This window comes from Perca fluviatilis, chromosome 2 (assembly GCF_010015445.1).
Source record: "Perca fluviatilis chromosome 2, GENO_Pfluv_1.0, whole genome shotgun sequence".
Lineage (NCBI taxonomy): Eukaryota > Metazoa > Chordata > Actinopteri > Perciformes > Percidae > Perca > Perca fluviatilis.
The window spans coordinates 33,123,995-33,142,502 of NC_053113.1; the positions used below are offsets into that span (position 1 = coordinate 33,123,995).

Consider the following 18,508-nt stretch of genomic DNA (forward strand, 5'->3'; position numbering starts at 1 on the left):
AGAGTTTTAGCAAAAGCAACGTTGTATTTCGTAGAAGTTTTGCATTTAAAATCTCACTTAAATAACCAGGGTGTACTTTTAAGTGGTATTTAGCGGTGCTGTTGCAGATTGCAACCAACTGAATACCCCTTCCCTCACCCCTCCTGTTCCTAGAGTGTAGTAGAACCTATGGTGGCATTTAAGTAAACGCGAAAGGCCCTCTCAAGAGCCAGTGTTTGGTTGGTCCGTTCTGGGCAACTGTAGAAACATGGCGAGCAGCATGGTGGGCTCTGTGAAAGAGGACACACTCCCTATGTAGATATCAAGGGCTCATTCTAAGATAACGAAAACACAACCATTCTTATTTTTAGGTGATTATATACTAATGAAAAAATTCTATTATTATTATTATATTCTGCCAATAGATCCCTCTAAATCCTACACACTGTTCCTTTAAGGAAAAGTACAAAAGTATTATAAGCTACATTTAAATGAAGTTACAGACTAAATACTTTCATATACTTTGTGACTACTATGTTTTAAATTATATTGATATCCTCCTGAGACCCAGCCCATTGACTTATGTCCACTGTAGTGGACATTTGAGTTTCATTTCTCTCCTTGGAATCTTTTGTGCAAGTCTCTTAATTCCTGCTGTACTGTACAGAGTACATTCTGGGCTTTTCAGTGATGTGTTATTTGATTGGCTGGGAGGCCGGGAACCGCCTCTATCTTTCAATCCAAAATGGACAGCATAGGAACAAGCACATTTTATGGAAAGATAAGAGATGAGTCAAATATTGTTTGTCTATGGTTTTGTTACTATGATAATCATATATTTTCTTGTTCATTAAGGTGTTAGGAATCATATATTGAGTTCTGATAGCAACTACATTATGTATCTTTTGAAAAATCTGCCATTTTATGAATGTCAATTATAGTGGACATCAGGACTATCTTCATGTAAAAAATGACTCCACAACTACCAAATTTGTCTGTTTTCATAATCAAATGATCCTGTTGTCCACTACAGTGGACATCCTGTAAATAAATAAAAATTAAAAAAATTAAATTGTAAGATGTTTTTTTTAACCTTAAACAGGTAGGGAATCACAAAAAATATGATTAGGAAAAACAAAATTTTCCTCAGTTCTCAGGAGGATATATATATATATATATATTTATATGTATATGTGTGTGTGTATATATATACAGTATATGTGTATATATATGTATATATGTATATGTGTATATGTATATACAGTGCCTTGCGAAAGTATTCGGCCCCTTGAACGTTTCGACCTTTTGCCACATTTCAGGCCTCAAACATAAAGATATAAAACTGTAATTTTTTGTGAAGAATCAACAACAAGTGGGTCCCAATTATGAAGTGGAACGAAATTCATTGGCTATTTCAAACTTTTTTAACAAATAAAAACTGAAAAAGTGGGCGGCAAAATTATTCAGCCCCTTTACTTTCAGTGCAGCAAACTCTCTCCAGAAGTTCAGTGAGGATCTCTGAATGATCCAATGTTGACCTAAATGACTAATGATGATAAATAGAATCCAGCTGTGTGTAATCAAGTCTCCGTTATAAATGCACCTGCTCTGTGATAGTCTCAGAGGTCCGTGTAAACGCGCGAGAGAATCATGAAGAACAAGGAACACACCAGGCAGGTCCGAGATACTGTTGTTGAGAAGTTTAAAGCCGGATTTGGATACAAAAAGATTTCCCAAGCTTTAAACATCCCAAGGAGCACTGTGCAAGCGGATAATATTGAAATGGAAGGAGTATCAGACCACTACAAATCTACGAAGACCCGGCCGTCCCTCTAAACTTTCAGCTCATACAATGAGAAGACTGATCAGAGATGCAGCCAAGAGGCCCATGATCACTCTGGATGAACTGCAGAGATCTACAGCTGAGGTGGGAGACTCTGTCCATAGGACAACAATCAGTCGATACTGCACAAATCTGGCCTTTATGGAAGAGTGGCAAGAAGAAAGCCATTTCTTCAAGATATCCATAAAAAGTGTCGTTTAAAGTTTGCCAAAAGCCACCTGGGAGACACACCAAACATGTGGAAGAAGGTGCTGTGGTCAGATGAAACCAAAATCGAACTTTTGGCAACAATGCAAAACGTTATGTTTGGCGAAAAGCAACACAGCTCATCACCCTGAACACACCATCCCCACTGTCAAACATGGTGGTGGCAGCATCATGGTTTGGGCCTGCTTTTCTTCAGCAGGGACAGGGAAGATGGTTAAAATTGATGGGAAGATGGATGGAGCCAAATACAGGACCATTCTGGAAGAAAACCTGATGGAGTCTGCAAAAGACCTGAGACTGGGACGGAGATTTGTCTTCCAACAAGACAATGATCCAAAACCTAAAGCAAAATCTACAATGGAATGGTTCACAAATAAACATATCCAGGTGTTAGAATGGCCAAGTCAAAGTCCAGACCTGAATCCAATCGAGAATCTGTGGAAAGAACTGAAAACTGCTGTTCACAAACGCTCTCCATCCAACCTCACTGAGCTCGAGCTGTTTTGGCAAGGAGGAATGGGCAAAAATGTCAGTCTCTCGATGGCGCAAAACTGATAGAGACATACCCCAAGCCACTTACAGCTGTAATCGCAGCAAAAGGTGGCGCTACAAAGTATTAACTTAAGGGGGCTGAATAATTTTGCACGCCCAATATTTCAGTTTTTTATTTGTTTAAAAGGTTTGAAATATCCAATAAATTTCGTTCCACTTCATGATTGTGTCCCACTTGTTGTTGATTCTTCACAAAAAATTACAGTTTTATATCTTTATGTTTGAGGCCTGAAATGTGGCAAAAGGTCGAAAAGTTCAAGGGGGCCGAATACTTTCGCAAGGCACTGTATATATATATATATATGTATGTATGTGTATATGTATGTGTGTATATATATATATGTGTATATGTATGTATGTATATATATATATGTATGTGTATATGTATGTGTATATATGTGTGTGTGTGTATATATGTGTGTATATATATATATATATGTGTGTATATATATATATATATATATATGTGTATATATGTGTGTGTATATATATATGTGTATATATATGTATATATATGTATGTGTATATATATGTATATATGTTTGTATATATGTATGTATATATATATGTATGTATATATGTATATATATGTATATGTGTGTGTATATATGTGTGTATATGTGTATATATATATATATATATATATATATAGAGAGAGAGAGAGAGAGAGAGAGAGAGAGAGAGAGAGAGCTCTGCAAACCCTTGGTGTTCTCTCAATGAGCTTCATGAGTTAGTCAACTGAAATGGTTTTCACTTCACAGGTGTGCTTTGTCAGGGTTAATTAGTGGAATTTTTTTCCTTATTAATAAAAAAGCAAAGGGTGGCTACTTTGAAGAATCTAAAATATAAGACATGTTTTCAGTTATTTCACACTTTTTTGTTAAGTACATAATTCCATAAGTGTTCATTCATAGTTTTGATGCCTTCAGTGAAAATCTACAATGTAAATAGTCATGAAAATAAAAAAAGGAAACGCATTGAATGAGAAGGTGTGTCCAAACTTTTGGCCTGTACTGGAGAGAGAGAGAGAGAGAGAGAGAGAGAGAGAGAGAGAGAGAGAGAGAGAGAGAGAGAGAGAGGAGTACTTCTTTTTAAAGGCAAGGCAACCTTTACCATCCACTAACTGTCTACTTGTTTTATTTATCTCTGTTATGTGGGCAGCTGTTCTCCCCGTTTCTGTGTGCCTCTCTCCCCTTGTTTTGTCCCCACTGTGTCCTTGGTGTGTGTATGTGTGTTTGTCCCCACTATGTGTGGGGTGTCTGTATAGCTGTTTGACTACTCTCCTGGAAGTAGGTCAAGGGGCGTGGCTGGGGATCTACCTCTCTGCACAGCTGCTTCCAATCCCACTCAGCAAAACTGCAGTATATATTCCTGGGCTTGGTTCTCCTCGGCGCCAGATTGTTGCACCTACCAGTGTGGTAACTAGGCTCCCAAGTTAAAATCAGTCAGCTAGTTTTTGACTTTTGTTTGTTCCTGCTCAGACCTACACCGCGAGACCTGCTGCCGTGGTGTGCCTTGCTGCCAGCTCAATCCACTCCTTCACTCCAACAATCTCGTTTGGATTACTGCATGACAGTTGTGGACATTCCTTTGCCTACCTGCCTCAGCCTCTATCCAGCCCAGAGCCGACCTACCCTGCGTTTGCTTTCCTTGGACACCCAAAGAACTGAATATTCATTAAATATAATTTTGGTTAATCATACTCCTAGTCCGTGTTCGTTTCTCGGTTTGCTGGGTCAGAACCACGGCCTAACAATCTCCAGATTCCGTGAATGCATTGAACCTGTTTGTCATGTTGTATTGTATTGGAGCTCAGCCAAAATGTCTCCTTTTTTTTATTTATTTTTTTAAGGCTGAATCTCCCTCTCAGAAGGAGATATATTGCACAAATGTCTGCATTGGTTGATGTGGTTTTTCTGGCCATTGTTTGTATATCTATTTCTCTAAATTCTAAGGCTAATGTCTTAGTATTATTTTGTTCTGTCCCTGTTTAAGCATCCCACATTACAGCTACATGAGTAAACGTTTGATGACAGAGACAGATTTCCTCACAATTTTGAATATCCCTTGTTAAGTTTTGTCCAGCTCATGAACTGAAATGTTTTTCTTGTATTGCAAAGAATTAATTCCCATTTTAGTAGGGCAACTACACTTCCCTTTCCTCACAGTCAAAGCACACAGAACATTTACTTCCTCTACTTGCGTCTGACAATAAACATTACATATGTTTCAAATAAACACATTAAGTTGCGGTATTTTGTAACCAATCTATTCACCAGTAAGGTCACCATAAAGTATTGTGGTGATAGTGTAATCATGTGCTTTGTGGTCTTGTTGCACCATAGCATTTAGTAATAATTAGTCATAATAAAGAGTTCTGTTTTGCTTGCAAATATCCCATCAAAACACAACGGTTTCTACTTCCAAAATGTACTTGTCTGAACAATTCATTAACGTTGTCATCATGGGAGCAGATGTTGAATAGCTCAACACTGCCCTAAGAAAAGTTAATAAAATGTGTCTATAAGGCAGTATCTGCAGGAAGATCATACAAAAAAAGAAAATATATAGATTATTCACTATAAGGTAGCCATGCTTAAATGCTGTGTTTTTCTTTATTATGTTACAGTATGAGATATAGAATAAGATCTAAAAAGACAAACTGGGTGCTGGAAAGAAGAGAAAATAAATCTTTTTCTGTGTCTACACATCACAATGTATTATCCACAATGTTTTCTTTAAAAGAGTTTGTCTGTGACACATCGTCACAGACCACAGCTAACCACTAACCACCCTTTCCTGCAACATATTTGACATACTTTTAATACAGTTCAGCTCCAATCTACTACTGCTACACAACTATGTTGATGTCTGTGAGAGGAGATAAGAAACCACTTCCTCTGCAGGCCTGGATGATAGTCTTGGGTTTGTTCAGCAGCAGTCTGAATTAGACATATCCAATGGGTATCTTCCAAATGTTTTAGTGCAGAATTCCACCCACATGCGGAGCTGTGACACATAATACTAACACAAAGTAGTCGCACTGTAACATCATTAGATACGACAGATCAAATCGAAATGTGTTTCTCCAAACTGCATGACATTTCTAATATGCTTTTCTCTGCTGTCTTTTTGTCTGCTGTCGTGATTACTTTGGATTGCTCAAACCTCTTTTGTATGACTGTTGATTACTTGAGTTGATTACTCAGCTCTCTGGTATGTCCTAGTTCCTTCACAAACAGCTTCTTTCTCTTAGCCATCAGGATTCTGAACTCCCTGTAGCACCCTCCTCACATACCACTATGCACTACCCCGATTGTCTTCTGTTGCCCATTTATGTATTTGTGCTGCCGAGAGTAATATAGTTAATAATAAATAAATAAAGTTTTTTTAAATCTATGCATCTACTGCTAAGCTCATGTTACTTTTTCTTCACAAACATTGCTTGCATTTATTAAGTTTAGTTAGTGAGTAAAGATTTGTGTTTAAGTCTAAACGTTATGTTATTAATTGACCTCATTAAAATGCATGCAGCTATATGTGCATGTAGGAACAAAGGTACAAGCCAAGGAATCAACTTAAGTCAAGTTTATTTGGAGAGCTCATTGTCACACATCAAGTAAAAGAGCACACCATAGGCTTAGGACCACAACAGCAGACATCCCCATTCATACAAGAAAAAAAAAAAGAAGAAAATCAGACTGCTGAATGTTGCTGTCCTACCTCGACAAAATTTACGCAAGCAAGAACAAAAGTAAATGCCCTTCAATGTTGAGATGTCACATTAAGAATCAAAACAAGCTTTTAGGGAGCTTAATTATGCACAGTTATTAATGTTTCATGCTAAAGATGTTTGTCTAGTTTTTACCAAGAGTACTGATGATTAACAGGGGCACTGTGTCTGAGTTAATTGCAGTGCTGTCTGGTGTCTTATAACTTTTAAGAAATTTAAAATGAAAAATAATGTTTTTTGGCTGTAAAGAACATCCAAGTGATTTCATAAATTAGATTTATTGTGTTTTAAAATTTGATGGAAGAACTAGGAGCCTGGTGACTATTTGCATGACAACCATGAGTAAGCAACCTGTTAAATGTAAGTTGATAAAAATGTCTATGTTCCTTTAATTCAAAGGCTTACACACTATTAAGTATATATAAAAATATAAATGTTTATATTAAGTTTTATCAAGGATAGATTATAAGACTGCAGGCCCCTGAATACAGTCATGTAAGCCCCCCCCCCCAATTACAAAAGAGCAAGAGACCAAGACTAAAAGAGACAAAACGACGCAGCTTTATCGTTGTAGATCTTGAGTAGTTCTAGATTGGGTCTTTCTTGTCAATTTGTGTCTATTTGCATGTCTTTTTTCTGTAACTTGGGTCACTGGCCCTCTGCCCGGTAGGCCCATTCAGTGATTCATCCAAAAGTTTGATCAATTTACCGAGTAGCTAACTTCAAAAAACATTGCAACATAATTTTAAATTTTAAATTTACAAATCTATGTTAAACAACAGAGAATCCTGCCCTTAGAGACCTGGAAAGAAGTAGAAGTGCTTTGTTAGAGTGGTTCTGTCTTTGGTCGGCATCTGTCTTAGGCTTTGAACCGAAAACTCTTCAAAGCGTTGCATGACCTGTGTGGTTGAAACAACAATGCATTAAATTAAGCAAAAGTCTAATAAAACAAGAGCTTCATCATCACAGCTTGCTATGTGGTGTTATTGCCTCACAAACTGATATTACGTTCCACTTACTTCTCGGAAAAGCTCATCAATGTGTTCCTTATGTGCCAAGGTGTTGAATACATCGACAATGTACTGGATGAGAAAAGACCCATTATTTCTTTGTCTGTATGAGACTGTATCTGGAGGGGAAAACACACAGAGAGAGAAAATGTATTTAGCTTTTATTATATAAAGTAACTATTCTTAGCAGTTTTCAATGCAAAATATTGATGTTTATTTTCATTCTGTATCTCTATGTGCTGTAGAATAAGATCTGTAAATGTTTAAGTGAACTGACCGGGGGTGGAGGAAAGAAGAGAAATGAAGTCTTTTTCTTTGTGTACACATTTCAAATTGTCATCCTCAATGTTTTCTTCGTCAGCACACGGGGGTGGACCTGGCTGTGACACATCATCACAGACCACTGCATCATCACTAACGAGCACTGATCCTTTCTCCGCTGAAACACATGTGGCATACTTTTAGTACAGTACACGAGAGCATCGCTTGATTGAAGGCAACAACAAGACGTTAGCAGGCTCCTAAATTTATTTATATTGGTGTTTGTTGAGTGAGAATAGATGGGATCACCTCCTCTGCAGGCCTGGATGATGATGATCTTGGGTTTGTTCAGCAGCGCTGGACACTTCTCTGAGCCCAAGTGTTTGTAAATGTTGTCGATGGGGAACTCATCTGGTTTCTCAACATCATCTTTTGTCCAGTTGCAACCGAGGACAGCTCCCAGTTTCCCATGAGACATGATAACCACCACCACACTGTCCGTCTCTTTGAGTTCCGGAAGTTTAGAGAACTTCATTACAGCATCATCAATTGCCTGTGAGAATACAAAAAGTCAGTTACTGTATCACTATGTCAACTTTGAAATCTTAATTTTTTTTTTTTTTTTTCCTTTAAAAAAAAAAAATGAAAGTACCTTTCCTGTGAGGTTTGTATATTTCACCACCTTGTATCCCAGAGCCCTGAGCAGTTTCTCCATGTTCTCCTCGTCCTTCTCAGCTCCATTTCTGTTGTGTCTCTCATCAGTAAACTTTATATTAGTGATTAGCAGGGCCACACGATTCCTGATGGAATTTTTTTCAGCAGAGTAAGTCTGAAAAACACATTTAAAGAAAAAAAACTATAACAAAAATGTACCATATGTTTGGAAATATGTACACTGTAGACTTTAATAAGAAAACAATGTTTCCCACTTGTCACCAACACCTTTCTTGAACAGAAACTTGTTGCAAATAGCTGAGGTTAAATCTGTCATTTAAGACCATGTGAAATATTTGATATTGCCTTCATGAATGACTAACTTTTCTATCATTCTTTTTCTCCGTCCAGAATGAATCGGTGGTAGGGATGAGCGTGGTGGACCAGTCCTGTTTCATCTGTTGCTCTGCAGCTGGGAACAGCAAAACATTTATGTTCAAAATGATGTACTTATTTTTGGGTATATCTGTATTCATGACAGTGTCAAATAGGATGAAATATGTCAGCTGACCCGGCTGCGCAGGTTGACCACGGGACAGACCCACTTCAGAGTGAAGTGTTGGATCTCTTTCGTAAAGGTGAGCGATCATCTTCCTGCTGGCTACATCTCCTTTCTTCTTTATTATGTCAACGAGACTGCGTGCCTTGTCTGCTGTGGTATTGTTCTCTTCAAGTATTGAGTCTTTCTGGCCATCATTTAAGACATCATCATCTAAAAGGTCATCCAGGAGCTGCTTAATCACTGCTGTGGACACCTTGCTCACAAACTTACCCCTCACCCTGGCAAGCTCAGCTAGAAGAGGGAATATGAAGCAAAAGAAATACACAACTCAAAAATTCTGATGTCAACAGAGGTTCTCACATTTAATAAGACTTTAGGAGTAGCCTATGTTATCATACCCTCATTGATATGAATAGGGTTGGCAAAATAATAGAAACACATTTGAGTAGGCACACAGTCCAACAGCACCACAAACTACATCCTCCAAAAATGTATCATAAAATTGGATCAACACTTTTATAAAACAGTTTCAACAACAAAATATTGCAGGGCTGTTGCATTAGACTGTATCCGTTTTAGCTAGGTGTAGCCTAGGAAACTGGCAACTGTGTGTATAATAACGTTTTCAAAAAAGAAACTACAAATGAGTGTGAATTAGTAAGTGTGAGTTAGAAATCACTGACTTATGGTTCATTAATCAATATCTGATCTCTTGAACTCACAGATAGTTGGCCCTTTCTTAATAGTGACTTACATCCTGCATAAAATCCTTATTGAGCATTACTTAAGCATGTGTTTGTATCCTTGTTGTAAAGTATTACCATAAATGTATAGGTTTTTAATATTTCATATGTTTAGTTAAGCTACACAACACGATAATAAAGTTTAAAGACTTCCGTTGCGGAGGGTTGACTGGTTTGTGCCCTTGCTCCTCACACAGAGAAATGCTGGCATGAGCGCCAGCAAAGTGAAAGTAATACGTGGCACACACAATAACATGCAGAATTATCACGACTTTGGATATTGTCAAGACTTTGGTAAATTTTGTAAAACAAAGGAAGAAATCATATTTCTATCCCCATCTTCCTCACCGCTATACCACTCACAGTAGTCTCAGTAGAACCGCTTGCTGTGTGATCGCCTGCAGATATCCTTCAACATACACCAAAGTTATGGTTAGGCTACTTTTAATATGCACTCAGCTCGGGAACTCTTACCTGCCATTTCTCCAATCTCGTATCAGAACTGGTTAAACTGTAGTCTGAGAAAAAGAAAGATACACATGAAATCTCCCCAACTTCCGACAGCCTGTGGACAGGGGCGGTTGCGTTGCGTAATGCCTATAGGTGGATGAGATGGTAACTCTGTTTCCTGCTTGTATGTAACCTACTTTACGTTACCAGTAGTCTACTACAGATCACTGTATTAGCCTATACTGCTGCTATGGCTAACATAGTGTGGCTTAAAAACAGAACCATTGCTCCAAATGGTGAAGCGTTGTGACAATGAGTAGCCTAAATCCTAATCAAACGTTTATAGAGGAGCTATGGTTAGTTAATAATTAGTCTAGTTAATTGAGAAACGAGTGAGGAACGAAGCAGGACCGACTTGATAATTGATTAATAAGTAGGCTGCTTCCCTAAGAATTATATTAGAGGATAATGATGAGTTCGAGAACACACTGGGAGATCTGTTAGAAAAATCTAAAAGACGCGTTTGATTTCTGAGGAGGAGAGGCTTGGGTCCAAATGAAGAATTAAAGTTTCAATAAAACAGAATGAATCGTGAAAATGACAAGTCAAAAACAATACAACAATAAAAGACTAAACACTGCCAGCAGCGGACATGGCTCTATGTTTCTCCCTGATGGAGTCACATAAGAACCAGTCCCGTGACATGACAATACACTGTAAACAGCGGACTGCAGAACCTGCAACCTGCTTCCCTTGTGGGATCACAGTTTGCAGTCCCGAAATCACCTCTGTTTCAGAATTATATATTGACATTTATTTATTGAAGAGGAATAACCCCTTGAGATGAACCATCTCGTTTTCGAGGGGGTCCTCGAGTCCAGGTACAGAAATTCCAAATTATATAATTTACAAATATTCCTTTAGAATTGTGGGTGTTTCCTTGAATGAAAAACTGTCCCAGGATAAGGACACACCTCGGAATTCTGGTTTACTCCAGGTCACAGACAAAGGTCGTTTATCATGGTAGTGCCAATTATATTCAAGTTTACAGAGCTTGCATTTCCTTTGTTCTAATCAAGTCTGGCACAGCAGGGAGTGGCTCTCAAAGCTGTTAGGTCTTCTAGAGCTTCTACCTCTATGCTAAATAACAGACATGACTTAATTGACCTCGTTAAAATGCAGGAAGCTATATGTGCATGTAGGAACAAAGGTACAAGCCAAGGAATCAACTTAAGTCAAGTTTATTTGGAGAGCTCATTGTCACAGATCAAGTAAAAGAGCACGACATAGGCTTAGGACGACAACAGCAGACATCCCCAGCCTAGTCCAACTATTCGTACAAGAAAACCATTTGAAAATATCATAGTGCTGAATGTTGGTATCCTACGTGGACAAAATTTACGCAAGCAAGAACAAAAGTAAATGCCCATTCAATATTGAGATGTTAAGAATCAAAACAAGCTGTTAGGGAGCTTAATTATGCACAGTTATTCATGTGTGATGCTAAAGATGTTTGTCTAGTTTTTACCAAGAGTACTGATGATTAACAGGGGCACTGTGTCTGAGTTAATGGCAGTGCTGTCTGGTGTCTTATAACTTTTAAGAAATTTAAAATGAAAACAATGTTGCTTTGGCTGTAAAGAACATCCAAGTGATTTCATGAATTAGATTTTTTGTGTTTTAAAATTTGATGGAAGAACTAGGAGCCTAGTGACTAGTTGCAGGACAACCATGAGTAAGCAACCTGTTAAATGTAAGTTGATAAAAATGTCTATGTTCCTTTAATTCAAAGGCTTACACACTGTTAATTATATATACAAATATAAATGTTTATATTATTTAAGTTTTATCAAGGATAGATTATAAGACTGCAGGCCCCTGAATACAGTCATGTAAGATTCCCCCCCACCCCAATTACAAAAGAGCAAAACACCAAGACTAAAAGAGACACAAAATGACACAGCTTTATCGTTGTAGATCTTGAGTAGTTCTAGATTGGGTCTTTGTTGTTAATTTGTGTCTATTTGCATTTTTTTTTCTGTCACTTGGGTCACTGGCCGGTAGGCCCATTCAGTGATTCATCCAAAAGTTTGATCAAAAAGCATTGCAACATAATTTTATATGTGGCTACAAATCTGTGTTAAACAACTGTGAATCCTGCCCTTAGAGACCTGGGAAGAAGTAGAAGTGCTTTGTTAGAGTGGTTCTGTCTTTGGTCGGCTTCTGTCTTCGGCTTTGAATGGAAAACTCTTCAAAGCGTTGCATGACCTGTGTGGTTGAAACAAACAATGCATTAAATTAAGAAAAAGACTAATAAAACAAGAGCTTCATCATCACAGCTTGCTATGTGGTGTTATTACCTCACAAACTGATATTACACTCCACTCCACTTATGGTTAGTTCATAATTAGTCTAGTTAATTGAGAAATGAATCAGGACCGACTTGATAATTGATTAAGTAGGCTGCTTCCCTAAGAATTATATTAGAGGATAATGATGAGTTCGAGAACACACTGGGAGATCTGTTAGAAAAATCTAAAAGACGTGATCGATTGATTTCTGAGGAGGAGAGGCTTGGGTCCAAATGAAGAATTAAACAAAATGATGAAATGACAAGACAAAAACAATACAACAATAAAAGACTAAACACTGCCAGCTGCGGACATGGCTCTATGTTTCTCCCTGATGGAGTCACATAAGAACCCGTCCTGTGACATGACAAAACAATACACTGTAAACAGCGGACTGCAGAACCTGCAACCTGCTTCCCTTGTGGGATCACAATTTGAAGTCTCAAAATCACCTCTGTTTCAGAATTATATTATATTATATTGTTTCCTTGAATAAAAAACTGTCCCAGGATAAGGACACACCTCTGAATTCTGGTTTACTCCAGGTCACAAACGTCGTTTATCATGGTAGTGCCAATTCTATTCAAGTTTACAGAGCTATGCATTTCCTTTGTTCTAATCAAGTCTGGCCCAGCAGGGAGTGGCTCTCAAAGCTGTTAGGTCTTCTAGAGCTTCTACCTCTATGCTAAATAACAGACATGACTTAATTCTTTAGCAACTAGGGTTGGGGTGCAGGCAGTCGAATGCTAATCAGTATTGAAACAATCATTTTCGGCTCAGCTTCAGTGTCACTCAGTTTCACAGCAGTTTACATGAAATAGGTTACATTTTTAACCTAAAAGTATATTGCTCTAAAACATCACCAATGTTTTAACTTTTTTAACTTCAACAGATCCTGTATTAATAAATAATAAAGCAATGATTAGTTCACAGATCTGTGAATCGATCCAGATTAACTGTGGATCAGCTAGTAATAACTCATTAATTACTAATTAGTTAACATTTGTTACTGTTTTTGATTGATGAATGATTACCCAAGCTAACCAAAAAGCAAACACATATATGATCAACCTTTAACTGCATCCATCATGTTTAACAAATTCAGTTCTTCATTTAGGCCAAAACTACGTTTTACCGTAGGCCTATACATAAAAAGTACCATTTAAAACCTGTTAAATAGTTTCCCTGTCATTAATAGAATGAACTTATACAATATGTCCCAGTTTAGCATAAATAGTCTTAGGAGCTGCAACATTTATTTGTGACACAAGCATGACTTAAAATGTGCCACATGTCCCATAATCCCCAATGGTCACATGGTAGGTAGGTCCACTTAAACAACACAGTTAAAATGTATATATAATTTTGTAATGAGTCATTTACAGTACACAGTGAAACTAAATGAACTGATCAACAATCGCTGCTCATCACTCTGAAGCTAAAAAAAAAAAGTTTTAAAATATCACATTTACTAGATATGAAATGCATAAATGCATAGATTTTTGATGTAAAACATCAAGGGATTTATGAATGCACCTTGTGCATTTTTCTGCAGTAAAATCATACCCTTTTTAAATTATACATACATACATCTTATATGGCTTTAGAAGTTGCATGATAATAAATGATAAGCATCTTCATTTTCTCTGTCCACAAGTAATGCATAAGCAGCATGAGGATAAGTGTGGATGACCAGTTCTGCTCCTCCTGAGACACTGTGGCTGCAGACAGCAAAACACAACATCACTGGTATCAGACTGCTGTTCATAATTATGTCTTCATCTTTACTGGTGATACTGTATATTTTATTGCTGTCAACAAATCATGTGAAAAGACCGAAACCTACAATAAATTGGTCCTACTAACAAGTATTGCCTGTGTAGTCAAAGCCTAAAACATCTTATTCCCCCATTGTTGTCCAATAACTATTAAACACATCAATGTGCCACAAAGTTGCACTGAGGGACATTTTCCTTCATTACAATAACAATTAGCATTGTAGATTATTTTGAGTCAATCCCACATACACTATCCTGCTGCTGCAAATACTATGTCTTTTAATCCACAACTGAAAATAGTCCCTCACAAAATGCATTATTTACTCCTGTTTGGAGTAAGATTTGTTAAAAACTACAGTCCCCAGCTGTTTTAGGAAATCGACTGAGGATTTCTTTAAATTAAACCATGTTTGAGACCTGAATTTTAAAGATTCACAAAAAACATTGAGACGGACTATGAGTTGTTGGTTTTGATCAATAATGGGATTTGTTGACAGAATATTGAATAATGCCAGATTTATCCTTAAAACAAAAATAGGGGCGAAAAAACTTCCTCCTGCTTCAGGCACATTCTACCTTCCATTTAATACATTTGAACATGACGGCGTACAACATTAGTTTGTCACCCAAGTTAAATACATTCAGGACCAAGGCCTAGCACATTAGTGTTGATCAGCTCAAGTATGCCAGCCCAGCTCACCTAAACAGGTTGACCCAGACCCAGTTCAGAGTGAAGTGTTGGATCTCTTTCGTAAAGGTGAGCGATCATTTTCCTGCTGGCTACATCTCCTTTCTTCTTTATTATGTCAACGAGACTGCGTGTCTTGTCTGCTGTGGTATTGTTCCCTTCAAGTATCGAGTCTTTCTCGCCATCATTCAAGACACCATCATCTAAAAGGTCGTCCAGGAGCTGCTTAATCACTGCTGTGGACACCTTGTCCACAAACCTACCCCTCATCCTGGCAAGCTCACCTAGAAGAGGGAATATGAAGCCAAATAAATCACACAACTTAATTTTTTTGATTTCAACAGATACTAACATTGCTTTATCCACAAAAGTACTCCTCTGGCAAGCTGGTAATCTCCTTTTCAACAATGAATTTAGAAATATATTTTTATTTTGGCAATTTCTTTTTTTTTTGCAGGTTTTTGTGCAGGAAATAAGTAAGTCAGTAAGACCAAATTCAATGTACTCTGTAATCATTTCATCTTTCATCTCTAACATGTAATGATTGTTGAAGATTAGGTGGCGGCACACAGACTTGAACTTTTGGGGTTTATTTTCAAAGAGCATGTAAACAATCTTAACGAAAAAAATAATTGTACGCTGATCTTGTGTTCTTTCGTTTTCTCTCATGTAAGCAACAAGCGAGTCAAAGTGAAACCACACTGCCAATAAAGAAAACACTTTTAAAAGCATTCCCCACCATGTGAATTAATGTCTGAGGATTGATTGAAAACGCTTTCTTTGCTAATATTTGGCTGACCGACTGATTGAAGAATTGTCATTTTAACTTCTGAATAGTTTGTTTCCGTACAGGAGCTACTTTACGTTCATGTATCCTGCAGATGTGTGCGTAATATGGAAACGCCCAGGCAGCCCCAAAGTTGAACTTGATTTTAAACGTGCTTTGTTTATCTGAACACACAAAGTTATATGTAATCCTCGGTAGGCTATTGCAAATATAACCACTATTGATCAAAGAAAGCAAATCATTTCTTGCTTTACAGACTCCATACCCATAGATTCCTTTCTTTTACGCGCCAGAAGGCTATTTTAATTACCGCCGATTTACAACTTGAGTTATGCCTGCATATGGTTGCTTGCAAAGTGCATTTTAGACCACAAGTCCTCTTACCTGCCATCATTCACACAGCTCGCGTCCCTCACAGAGTCGTATGGATAAAAGCCCAACAAGTTTACATTCGCGCCTAAACTCCTCCCTGTGCATCGGGACCATCGAGCGCATAGCTTTGGAGATGTTGGCGTTAAGTTACCAATTTAACGTAATAACGGCTTTTGCGAAAAGAAAATTATGTAACATTTTGAATTATTTTTATAGGCTGCACAAAACAACATCTGGCTTTCAGATGTTGGCCAGAGGACAGAATGGAATCATGATCTGATGTGAGAATGTGTTGTTGGAGCATACACCATCAGCATCAGGCGTCTTCCTCAGAGAAACAGTGTGGAAATCTCACACGTTGCTTATAGTAAAACATTGGCCTTTTCGTTTGTTTTTCACGTAAAAAATAATAGTATTTTGCCACACACATATCTTAACACTGATGGTCACACGATCAACCCTTATAGGGGCTTTACTGGTACACCACCTTCTGGCCAAGTTCTATAGTACACTTTTACTTCTACATGACTACTTAAAGGGGACATATAAAAAACTCACGTTTCTGTTGCTTGTGCATATATATTTGGGTATCTGGAGTGCCTACCAACCCACAAACTGTAAAATAAGACAACCCAGTTAGTTTTTGTTGGCTGCTCAGAAAACATGGGAATCAACAAGCCATTCAGATTTTGTTCCCCTTTCTATAACATGCAAGCTCATTAGAATATAACCCCCTGCATCCATGTGTCTCCACCTGATCTCCACCCAGGGCTTGAGAATACTGGTGCCTTTCACCTAGATCACAGTGGAACACCTCTGCCATGTATTGGTGACTATCTATAATAGCACTCAAAGGTAGAGGAATTTCATACATCACAAGACCCCAATCTACTACAAGGGTCATCCACATAATTATTCCCCACTTATAATCATAGACTGTGCTCTTCCTTTCTTTCCTCCTGTCTCTGTTTCTCATTTGTTCTCTCTTTAAATCCACTGAATCATTTGCTGACACTTTGCCCTCCTTGTTTCTATTCTCCCCTCCAGAAGGTGATCCTGATAGGAGGTTGTATTGCAGCATGTCTGACCGTCCTCATTATTTGCCTCGCAGTTGGACTCAGTTAGGACTCTAAGAAATCCCTACAGAGCAGACAGGGCAGGACGTGATGCCTATTTCGTAGGGTCATATGTTCGGCAGTTAATATGTACTATATAGTGGGGGGTCTGTATTGTGCAGTCAGGAACTGCTCATGAAGTAGAAAGCAGGCTTGCATAAATGCCCTGTGCACTCAAATATTTTACGATAACTTTTACGTACATTACTTTAATATGTTTTCTAAACCTTCTTTACAGTCAAAAGTCCTGAGGAACTAACTTGTGCTTTGTGTCTGTTTGTGTCATGATTCACACAGTGTACCTTTGTAGTGTGCATGTTCTGCAGTCTGCTGAACAGCTTTGCATGTTTTTCTACAAACACAAAGCTGCAGAAAGGTGGTTATGTTCATCAAAACAAACTTGTGTTTAATCAAAGACCCAAATCATTTTCAAAGTGCTTATACCTCAGCGTAGTTCATGAACAGCCAGCCTCTCACTACAGATGTAGCAAACATTGATCCTGATAATGTTTTATCAGTCCATGGTCACGGTTACAAAATAATTAACTTCACCTTGTTTTAAGCATTAAAGGAATACACATTGTTGTTTTTCCAGGAATTAGGTGAGAGGATCGATAAAAATCAATAAATTGTGATTTTATGACTGTTGTTCTGGACTATTTCTTGGCCTAGAGCAGTGATTTCTGATGTCATGCACATAAAAAGAACTTTAGGTTTTGAGAAAGTTTAACAGATATAAAACCTGATTGGATGAGAAGTTATAATACAAAAACAACATGCGTTTTGGGCTTCACAGGATTTTTTTGGGTTGTATTGGAGCTCAGCCAAAATGTCTTATCTTTTTTTGAAGGCTGAATCTCCCTCTCAGAAGGAGATATATTACACCAATGTCTTTGTGTTGATTGTTGTGGTTTTTCTGACCATTGGTTGTATATCTATTTCTGTATTAGGCTAATGTATTATTTTGTTCTGTCCCTGTTTAAACATCCCACATTACAGCTATATGAGTAAACGTTTGATGACAGAGATAGATTTCCTCACAATTTCTAATATCCCTTATTAAGTTTTGTCCAGCTCATGAACTGAAATGTTGTTCTTGTATTGCAAGCAATTACTTCCCATTTTAGTAGGGCAACTATATCCTTTACTTTCCATCAACTCTTGTCTGGACTCCGAAATTTCCTTTTCCTCACAGTCAAAGTACACAGAACATTTACTTCTACACAGAAAGAGAGAATGTATGTTTAGTTTTTATTCTATGAAGTAACTATTCTTAGCAGTTTTCAATGCAGATTATTGAGGTTTATTTTCATTCTGTATCTCTTTTAAATCTATGCATCTACTGCTAAGCTCATGTTACTTTTTCTTCACAAACATTGCTTGCATATATTAGGTTTCATTAGTGAGTAAAGATTTGCATTTA

The 18,508-nt window shown here is 37.6% G+C and overlaps 2 protein-coding genes and 1 long non-coding RNA gene across 3 annotated transcripts in view; 1 reads left to right on the plus strand and 2 right to left on the minus strand.

Moving 5' to 3' along the window:
• stx1a (syntaxin 1A (brain)) overlaps positions 1-5,980 on the plus strand; it is an 88,576-nt gene extending 82,596 nt beyond the window's left edge. The window contains exon 10 of the mRNA XM_039787122.1: positions 4,063-5,980. Within this exon, the coding sequence (XP_039643056.1) occupies positions 4,063-4,251 (189 nt within the window). The 3' untranslated portion in view covers positions 4,252-5,980. The remainder of the gene's footprint in view (positions 1-4,062) is intronic.
• Positions 5,981-6,154: 174 nt separating this feature from the next.
• On the minus strand, positions 6,155-10,182 carry LOC120549896 (caspase a-like). The gene is made up of 8 exons (XM_039787100.1): positions 10,019-10,182; positions 8,811-9,092; positions 8,623-8,711; positions 8,238-8,414; positions 7,895-8,138; positions 7,602-7,763; positions 7,334-7,443; positions 6,155-7,213 (listed from the first exon to the last, which is right to left on the minus strand). Exons 1-8 carry the CDS (start codon positions 10,023-10,025, stop codon positions 7,109-7,111), a joined length of 1,176 nt encoding a protein of 391 aa, XP_039643034.1. The 5' UTR covers positions 10,026-10,182; the 3' UTR covers positions 6,155-7,108.
• Positions 10,183-11,219: 1,037 nt separating this feature from the next.
• On the minus strand, positions 11,220-14,064 carry LOC120549978. Its single transcript, XR_005637476.1, has 2 exons — positions 13,936-14,064; positions 11,220-12,262 (listed from the first exon to the last, which is right to left on the minus strand). It is a non-coding gene; the product is annotated as an uncharacterized LOC120549978 (long non-coding RNA).
• Positions 14,065-18,508: the final 4,444 nt, after the last annotated feature.